Genomic DNA, 9,800 nt, shown 5'->3' with positions numbered 1-9,800 from the left:
TGGCTGAACCAACACATCCTAAAGGATCTGCAATTCCTGCCCTGCTCTGCACCTGTGCAGTCATTCTGCACAGTTTACTCTTATACACAGATCTGCGTTCCTTCCCGTCTCACGGAAAAGATGTATCGGCTGTACCCGCTGAGTACCTGACGCGCCGGGCACGGCGGGGCGCGGGCGGCTCCGTGAGGCGAGGCCGGGCCGCGGTGCCGCCTCCGCCGCTCGGTCCCGCCCCGTGTCCGGGGCCGCGGGCGGGATGGGGGCGCGGCCGCCGGCGCGGAAGTGACGGAGGGTGGCGGTGACGCCGTTTTCCCGCGGTTCGGGCGGCGGGCGGGGGCCGGGAGCGGGAGCCGGCGGCCCCTGGTCAGTGCCGCCCGCGGCGGGCGCTCCCGGCAGCCGCTCCCGCCATGCCGCCCAAGCCCCCGCGCAGGGCGGGCTCCGCCCGGACGCAGCGCCCCAGCCCCGACGGCGGCTCCGCGCCGCCCGCCGCCCCCCGGTAAGCGGTGCCCGGGCCGGGGGCGGGCTGGCGGCGGGCGGGCCGGCCCGGGGCTCTCGGCGTCCGGCGGTCCGGGCTGTGGGGCGGTGGCACCTGGGACGGCTCCGGCAGCGGGCGGTGTGGGTTCCGTGGGCGCCCCGCGGTCCCGTGTCCCCGCTGGCAATGTGCGATGCTTTTCCCAGGGTCGAGGTGGGCGAAGCGGACTTCGTCGTGCTCTGTGATGCGCTGAAGGTGTCGGAGAGCGTGAGGGAGAAAGCGTGGAAGACGTACGAGAGCTTGTCGGCAGCGGACGGAGCTCTGGTGAGTAGCGCTGCTCGTAGCATCGCTCGGCATCAGAGTTCTGTGCCCCAGCTCACATACTGAGCCGAAACTTCGCTGCAGCGGCCGCCGAGGGTCCCACGGCCAAAGCTCATGTACTGTGACTTAGCTTTTTCCAAGTGAAGGTAGACTTGGAAAGAAGTGGGATGTTGCCATGTTCATGTCTGTGTAAACTAGCTTCTGTAGATTGCCCTTTTTTGTTAATATTTTGTTATAAATGTACGTGCTCAGGAGTCCTTTTAGGTTACTAACAAGTGGCAGTAGAAAACAGCAGCATGCAATCAGCTAATTCTTTGAACTGCAAGTTATTTCAAATATGTCTTAGTCAGCTTTATACAGGCAGCCTTGCTGCGTGTTTCTGTGTATTTTTCCCCCTCTGTATCCTTTATGAGGCTGCAGAAAGGGAGATTACTATTGTAGAGACAGGAACGTTTGCTTTTTTTGTTGCATAATGTTAAACCTGTGCTTATCGTTGAGGCATTTCCGTTCAAAGTTAGTCATTGGGCATGTGTAAACAGCTTAATAAAGTGTTAGGGCCTTTCTTGATTTTTGCTTTTCCTTATCCTCAGTATGACTGCTGTGTCAACAAGCTGGCTCAGAGAACAGCTATAATACAGCTAAATCATGGCAGAAGCTTTGTTAAAGAGTCGGGATGCAGTTTTAGAATACCCAGCTGGGGTATTATTCCCACAGTGGGCACTTGCGTTGATGTGCGTGTTCTGACTTCTGCTTACCCTTCTGCAGCTTGAACTGTCACTACTAATAGTTTGTAATCTGTGTTTTTTAAACTGCAGTGTGGCTATACCAAGTCTTGATACATTCTCATCACAGAGTAATAACAGCATGGAAGAGAGACTGTGCACAGCTCTTTCAGTAACAGATACAATTTCTCATCACAGATGTTCATGGAAGCATTTACCTAAAAGCATAGTTGAGTTCCCCTGTAAGAATGAAAACAGGAGTAGTCAGGTCCCTTGACTGAAAAAAAAGCAGGGCAGGTTGCAGTATAATCCTGCAAATTTCATTTACAGGTGAAGTTTTGTTTTCACTGATTATTACTTTGCAGTGGCCAGATAAGATACATGGTGTTTGAAACCTTACAGCATCTGATTGCTTCCTTTACCTATTCAGAACCAGATCTTCATTATGATATATAACTAATATTTGTTGTCTTGCAAGTAAAATTGATTGTTGAGAGCCTTTCAATGTACAGGGGAAAAAAAAAATCTACATTATATTTCAGTCCAGGGCCTTTCCCTCAAACTTAGAGATGTATCTGCAGGGTGTTGAAATGAGTAAGCTGTCAAGTGTGTGCCTCCATGGGGATCTGGAAGGTGCTGGAGTTGCTACTTCTAGCTGAGAGCAGGCTTCATCTGACTCTGAAGTCAAGCAAGTTTACAGCCTGGCTAATTGCTGCTTCTTTTCCCAAGTCAAGCTGCTGTGGTGAGCCTGGCTTCTCAGGACGACTGTCTAGTTCAAGTTGCAGGGATTCAGGAGGAGGCTGTTCTTTTCTTCCCTCTGGAAAGGTGTTATGTTGGAGGGGCTGTCCCAGGGTTTGTCCTGCAAGCACCAGCTGCACGTGTTTTAATCAGTGAGGTTCAGCAGTAACCTGTTCAGTTCTGAGCTGGAGCAGAAGCTGTGTAGCAGCTTTCTCAAGTAAAAAGTTGAACAGCAGGCCACCAGCTGAGACAAATACTTACCAGAACACTTCTGTTTTGCAGTGTAGTTGGTTTGACTTGAGGAAGCTTAAATCAAAAGGCTGCTGATGGAAATAGAGGTGGCATCCAAAAGTCCCCCTCTCAAGCCATTTACAAAGTACAAAGACCTGAAACCTTGTCTTTCTTGGCTCACTGGCCTTATTTTATTGTGGTTGATGTTAGAATTGTGCCTGCCAAATCTCTGAGGATGTGAAGAGCACGTGTAGTGGTAACTGGGAAGCAGTGTGGCCCAGACTTTAGGTGCTGTGGTAACTGGCAGATATTCAGGGTGCAGATGTGGTTTGGATGCAGTCTGAACATCTGCTGTATCCTTGCTCAGTGAATGTTTAGTGACTTGAGATGAAAACATCTTGTAGTGCTGTCCTTTTTGAGTCGCTCAGGGTGCGTGTGCAGTGACTCCACAAACTGGGTGCATGTGGCTTAAAAGTATAAAGCAGTTATTTTTGGCAGGCCTATACACAAAAATTGCTAGAATGTAGTGACTTACCAGCCTAAATGTGCCTGTGCTACAGTGAGATATTTTACTAACCAGGTAGGCATCAGCCAGGAGGAGAGAACTTATCTGCTGCTCCCTGGAATGAATGCTAATGCCTACTGGAGCCACTGCTTTTTTTCCTTCACGATGTCACACCTTTCCACTCTGATATTTTTTCTTTTGAGCATTTGAGCTACTAGTGATGATACTTTGAAATTTCAGCTTTCTTATCTTGCACTTCTTTCCATGCTCTGTAGCTTTCCTTGCAGTGCTCTCCAGTTATCTGTGTCCACAGCATGTGAGTCAAGGATATACAGATGCACCCTCTTCCAGCTGGGCTGCGAGTCCTTGAAACAGCTGAACCTCTTTGAGAGGTGTGGAGGAGGAGGAAGGTGGCAAGAGAGAGATTGTAACACAACTTTTCTGGAAAATGTGGCTGACCTGTAGTTGTAAAAACCAGGTCTGCAGAGGGGGATTGCTCAAAAGCATCACAGCTGTCTGTTAAATATGTTGTTAAATATCCTGGTGTTTTCCTTCATAGCAGGAGAATATTAAAGCTTCACTCTGTGACAGCCAAGTTTAATGACATTCTTCTACAATAAAATGGTAACTAAAAATGTCTTAGAACCCCAAATGCTGAATCAGCACTCTTGGTGTGTGGGCTGAAGGAAGGTATCTGATGTGTAATCAGAAAGATGTTTCTTTTTAAATTCTTTTGCTGTCTGGTGAACTCCCACACAAGCTTATTGTGAACATGGAAGTGTTTATCTAAACAAGAGCTTTTCATTGGTGTCATACAAATATTTTTGTTCTCTCTATCATTTCTTTATCAAACCAAGCTACCTAGATGAACAGAATCTTTTAGAGCTGTAGTTTTTACAGTCTTAGTTTCAAAACTTTTACACACTTGTTTTTATGGCTTAACATTGGCTCTGATCCTTGCTTCTCTTGTACTCTTAATTTTTTGTAACTCTCCTGAAATCTGTATTATGAACCAAAATGCTTATAAATTCCAGATGGAATGAATAGATTTAGTGGAATTACTGATGTACCTTGGTGAGCAGCAGGTGATTGTTGGTGTAAGGGATATTAGAAGCAGTCCAGGAAGCCATACTAATACTGCTGTGAAGAATCTCAGGGCATGTTTGTTATGTTCTGCTACTGTTTGTTTTGGTAGAGAGCAGCAAAATGAGAATCTCAAGTAGAATATGGGGTGATACAAGCAGGAAAGAAAAGCTTGAGCAAATTGTTGCTGAATATATTGGAAAGAACCCATGTGAGGAACAGGATGATTTGGTGACTAAATTGGAACCAAACTTCTCCAAAGAAAATGAAAGTGGTTTAAGAAGTTGATAGAATTTGGAGTCTGCCAAGGACCTTAAGGCATTAGGGTCTGCTAATGCTTCGAGCTCATCAGCTTAGTTAGCTGTAATATGTGGGGCGTGGGTAGGAGCTCCATTTTTTGTTGGCTGTTCATAGCACTGCTGGGAAATGTGGCTCACTGTTCTCCTGCTGCAGCTCAGCTGTTCAGAGTCAGGAATTCCTGAGCCATTTTTATCAAATATTTGTCTAACCCACTATTTAAAAAATTGTCGTCGTGCAAGATCTGCAGTCTGCATAGTTAGGTTTTCCTAGTTTAGCTTTATTTGCCCATTTGTTTTATTCCCCCAAGTACTGTGCTAATTTGTTCCTGTTGTAATTCAAGCCAGTGGTGTAAAATTCTGTACCAGCCAGTTCTGTACCCCATGAGAGATGTATTATTGCTGCCTTTTCTTTTCCTTCAAAAAGTCTCTAGCATATGAAGACGTTCTAGGCATTTTTTCTTGTCTCTAATTACTTTTCTTGTCTCTAATTACTTTTCTTACATCCTGAAATTCTCCCCAACTGGTATGCAGATACTGCAGAGCACTTGATTTGTGCAGGAGTTGAACTGCTTTCTTAGTGAAGAAATTAACAGGTAAACTGTTGCTTAAGTTGAGGAATGAAGTAAAGACTACTGAAATATGGAAGGTTGGTCTGCGTAGACAAAAGAGTTCATGTTCAGCAGGCCAAGTGTCCCCAGTCCATAAAATTTCACATTTAAATTGAAAAAAATCCTTTTGGTTGTGGTTTCTTATTAAAAAGAGAATATTTTAATTGGTAAGCCACCTCATCCTCATGTTAAAAGGCAGAGAGGCCTCTTGCTTTTGACAAAAGCATGAAACACATATGAGCTAATGAAGTATTTTCTGTCTAGACTTTGTCTCTAATTTATAGAACTGTAGCTGAACTGAACCTGAATCCATTGAAACTTTGGATGCATGAGCAAAATTACAGCTATTTTAGGATCCTCTGTTATTAAAAAAAGAAGAGCTACTGAAAGTCCCAAAACAAACAGATCATCTCCATGGCCTCTTGCTGATGATATTCAGTATCTTAGCAGCAGATGGGCCGCTTGTATGTGCCCTTGGACTTGAAAAGCTCAAGCAACTGGTGTAGAGTTTTTTTTTACTCATCTTCTGCCTATCTTGAGGAGAGATTGATGACTTCTCCAGTCTTGCTGCATGTAAAAGTGTAATGGGAACTTTGCATATCAGATGAACTATTTTTACTACTTCACTACTTTCCATTGCCTTCATTACTTTCAGCTAGTATTTCATTTGAATTTGATCTCCTCTGTTGTGAACTAATAACAATCTTCTATCCCAGACAATGTTCAATAGAAAATTTAAACCTGGTATTGCTGAAAAAATGAAGGATCTGTCTTTACACAGAACTTCCTAAATGTAGACAGGGCTTATAATGGTCGCAGATTTTTTTCCCCCTGGGGTATTCTTCCTGCAGGTTTTTATTCTGAACAGTTTTCTATTGTCAGAGCTTCTTGAGTCTACTCTCCAGTCATCTTCCACCCACTGTAATCAGAAACATGTAAAGTCAGTAAATGGTTTGAGTTGCAAGGGACCTTTAAAGGTCACCTCGTTGCAACCCCCTGCCATGGGCAGGAACACCTTCCACTAGAGCAGATTGCTCAGGGCCCCATCCAACTTGGCCTTGCACACTTCAGGGATAGGGCATCCACAGCTTCTCTGGTCAGCCTGTCCTGGTGTCTCACCACCCTCACAGTAGAGAATTTCTTTCTAATCCTGATCTAAACCTGCTCTCTTTCAGTTCAAAGCCATTTCCCCTTGTCCTATTGCTACATGTCCTTATAAAAAATACCTCTCCAGCTCTCTTATAGCTCCCTTGAGGTACTGGAACATGCTCTAAGATCTCCCTGAAGCCTCTTCTTCTCCAGGCTGAACAGCCCCAACTCTCTCCAGCCCCCTGATCACCTCTGTAACCTCCTTTGGACTATCTCTAACACATGTCTGTGTTCTTATACCATCAAGCTAGTTCTCCATATTGATTGGAATGTAGTAACAGATTTTATGTTAGGAAGCCAAGTTCCATATCTTCCTCTTCAAAAATCAGGTGCTTGATATTTGCAGTGAGACATCCTATATCCCATTTGGTTCAAGTATCCATCTGTGTTTGCATATTTTTCGTGTGCATTTCCCTTGACCTTCTTTTACTCAGCAGCGTTTGAAGTTTCTATTCCTGGGTCACTTTTGTAGGCTGTCACCAAAATTATCATCAGTGTTGGCAGAAGAGTAAACATCTCTAACTGCATACTAGAGCTGAGACTTCCTGTGACCATCTCCTCCTTGGGACTGATTAACTCTGGAGAACCTCTGGAGGCAGGGAACACAAGTTATTCCTGTTAGTGCCTTTTAACACCTTTCAGCTACATTTGGAAAGAAGAGAAGCCAGAATCCCATTTTACAATAATTAAATGTTGGATGAGCATTTTAAGCTAATGACTTCTCCCAGGTTGTTTTCGCTAGATTTAAATAAACTAGTCATCTGGTAAAAATCATATTGAATAAAAGTAATGGTAAGTCCAGAATGAGAAATGTTTTGTAAGAGTTTTAGATCTTTTCCTACAGAAAACTATATTGATTCAACAGAACATTGCCCAAAGTTATAGCATGGGTCCCTTGGAATCCTAAATAAAAGATGATAAAAAGAGAAAGAAATCTGTGTGGACTACTAGATGTTAAATAATTTTAGGGCTAGTGATTGGTAAGTATGCTTTGCTTCATGATGAGTTGCATTAAGGTCACTGCAAGTCATCTTACTGAAACTGAAGGACAGCCAAGGGCAGATGTTGAGCTGTTGTCCTGCCATATCAACAAAGATCTTGAGTCAGACTGGTGTAGGACAAAACCCTCAGAAATTAATTTCTGGCTATGAATTTGTGTTCATTTCATTCCTTTCATTTCATTTAATTTCTTCAGTGCATTCCCATGCATCCAAATCCCTCTTAGATTAATCATCTACTTTGGCTGTAAACAAAGCAAAATAGCTGGAAGAAGTGATGCTGCTGTGTTTTTTGTTCAGCAGTCAACTTTAACTCATAGGAAAGAAGAGGACTTCGGGAGGGAAGGAGTGTGAAGAGTGTGACTTGCCAGGAAGACATCATCTTATTTCTTCTCCCCTTCCCCTGCCCCATGATGTTTATATTTGTTCTGGTTTCAGCTGGAATAAAGCTGATTTTGTTCCCAGTAGCTGGTATAGTGCTGTGTTTTGGATTTAGCATATGAGAATGTTGACAGTGCTGACATTTTAGTTCTTGCTAAGTAGTACTTGCCCTAAGTCAAGGACTTTCCAGGTTCCCATGCTCTGCCAGTGGGCATGCACCGAAAGATCTGGAGAGACCATGGCCAGGACAGGTGTCCTGAACTGGCCAGAGGGGTATTCCATACCAAAGAACATCATGCCCACTATATAAATTGCATTGGAGTTGTGCTGGGAGTTGCTGATTGCTGCTCAGGGATGGGCTGGGTGTGGTGAGCAAATGTATTGAGCATCACTTGTTTCTGTTGGGTTTTATGTCTCTCTCTGTCTTTCATTTCCATTACAATTATTATTAATGTTGTTATTATTGCTGCATTTTATTTTGTTCCAGTTATTAAACTGCTCTTTTCTCAAGCTGTGATGGTTGGTTTCTGACACACCTCCTCACTCTGGGGATGAGAAGTGAGCAAGCAGCTGTGTGGTACTTAGTTGCTAGCTGGGGTTAAACCATGACAATATTTATGGATTAAAATCACTGCAATTTTCATGCATGGCTATGGCAGATACCTTATTTTCCAAGAAAACTGCAGTTCACCTGTGTCTTTGGTTGTTTTAACCAGCAGCAGCTGGTGGGATAGTCCCATTCTGGTGCTCTTTCATGTTTTCCTCTCCTTCCTGTCTCAGCTATGTTATAAGGCAGGCATGCTGAGGTGCTGCTCACCTTTTCTTGGCTACTAGGAAAAAAAACCCAACCCACAATCTATTTATCTTGGGTTTTGTGTAATTTTTCTTGTTAGGCCAGCAGTCAGCCAACATCTTGTGTTGAGGAGAAGTTGTCCAAAGCATCCTGTACCTTCAGCAATGGGTGTGGGAGTAGTCCTGATTCTGGAGTTTGGCCATCTGTAATGGTTTGAATCTCATGGATGGCTAGGCTGCCTCTGAGGCTGCCTTTTTGTTTAATGCTAGAAACAAATGAGTTATTACCCCCAACCATACTGGACAAGGAGTTTAAAGGTTGTTCTTGCAAAACCAGACCTCTCTGCTATCAATTAAAGCATTGCTGTGGCCTTCTAGCACTCATCCTGCCAGAGCTGAGCTAGGCTGCCCAGGAAAGCTGGGCTTGTTTGCACAGGCAACAAACCAGGAACAATTTCATTGCTTGGTGGCACTCAGTCCTCCTGCCCCGCAAGATGTTGTATTTACAGGACAACATCATGGCCTGAGTTTGCAGGAGCATGGAGTGAAATGAACTTATTTAATAAACAAGGTCAGCTGACTCCAGGGGCAGGGGTATGCTCACTGTGAGTAATCTTCCCTCTTGGTAGTTCACTAGCTAGCATTAACCTGCATAATTTGTTATATCCCTTTGTATATCAACAAATGCATCTCTGTCTGTCAATAGCTTATTTCAAAGTAATTTTCTCTTGTGCAAGGAGATGTGATTTGTAGAAACACTCAAACAGGAATGCAGGAAGAAAATAGTGACTTAAATAATTGTCAGTTGTCACACTGTTGAGGGTGGCTGGTTAGTTTTGCATTGAAGCCTGTTCTATAACTATTAACAATTGCACAAGCCAGTCAAAGTTTTTCTTCTTTGGAGAAAGCCCCCAGCCACTCTTCCCTGTTTTATAAATGCTGTTCCCAAGAAAGACACAGAGCAACTGTCACCAAAACAAAACAAAATGTTGGCAGTATTAGTGAAATTGTATCATTTATGGGCGCAGTGGGTTATTGGTCATGGTTACACTGCTGAATAAGCAAGGACGTGAGTGGATGCAGACAGTGCAGAGGATTTTGGAGCAGGTTTGGAATACTGCATAACATAGAGTGAGGTTGGTCTGGTGCAGTCTTACTCTTATTACCTTTGGAGAACATTTTCTAGAGTGAGCAGGCCCCTGCAACTTGCACTGGTATTGTCTAGGAGGTAACTAGGTGGAGTGATTGGGGAAAGGATAAAAAAGGCTGGGGAGTGGCCTAAAGCTAGGCAGTGTGGAAGAGCAGGAATGCAGTGTTTCCATTGCCTTGCTCCTGGTGCTCCATTTCACCTCTGTCCTCCAACGCATGTCATGTCCAACCTAGAGCTGTGGAGAATGCATTCAGATCCTGCTCCCTTGCTGTGGGCCTGGGTGGTGTTCAGTTTTATTTACAAGGATGCTGGATATCTGAAAAGCATTTTACAAGTTTGCTATTTCTGCAGTTT

General features: G+C 44.2%; 1 protein-coding gene across 1 annotated transcript in view; it reads left to right on the top strand.

The window, feature by feature from the left end:
• The first annotated feature begins 343 nt into the window (after nt 1-343).
• The window catches only part of RB1 (RB transcriptional corepressor 1), a 72,028-nt gene continuing 62,571 nt past the window's right edge, over nt 344-9,800 (top strand). The window contains exons 1-2 of the mRNA XM_059466921.1: nt 344-493; nt 676-793. Coding sequence (XP_059322904.1) covers nt 405-493; nt 676-793 — 207 coding nt within the window. The 5' untranslated portion in view covers nt 344-404. The remainder of the gene's footprint in view (nt 494-675; nt 794-9,800) is intronic.

This window comes from Ammospiza nelsoni, chromosome 2 (genome assembly GCF_027579445.1).
Source record: "Ammospiza nelsoni isolate bAmmNel1 chromosome 2, bAmmNel1.pri, whole genome shotgun sequence".
NCBI classification, from domain to species: domain Eukaryota; kingdom Metazoa; phylum Chordata; class Aves; order Passeriformes; family Passerellidae; genus Ammospiza; species Ammospiza nelsoni.
Note: the sequence above shows the minus strand (reverse complement) of the source record. Positions and strands in the feature narration are given on the sequence as shown.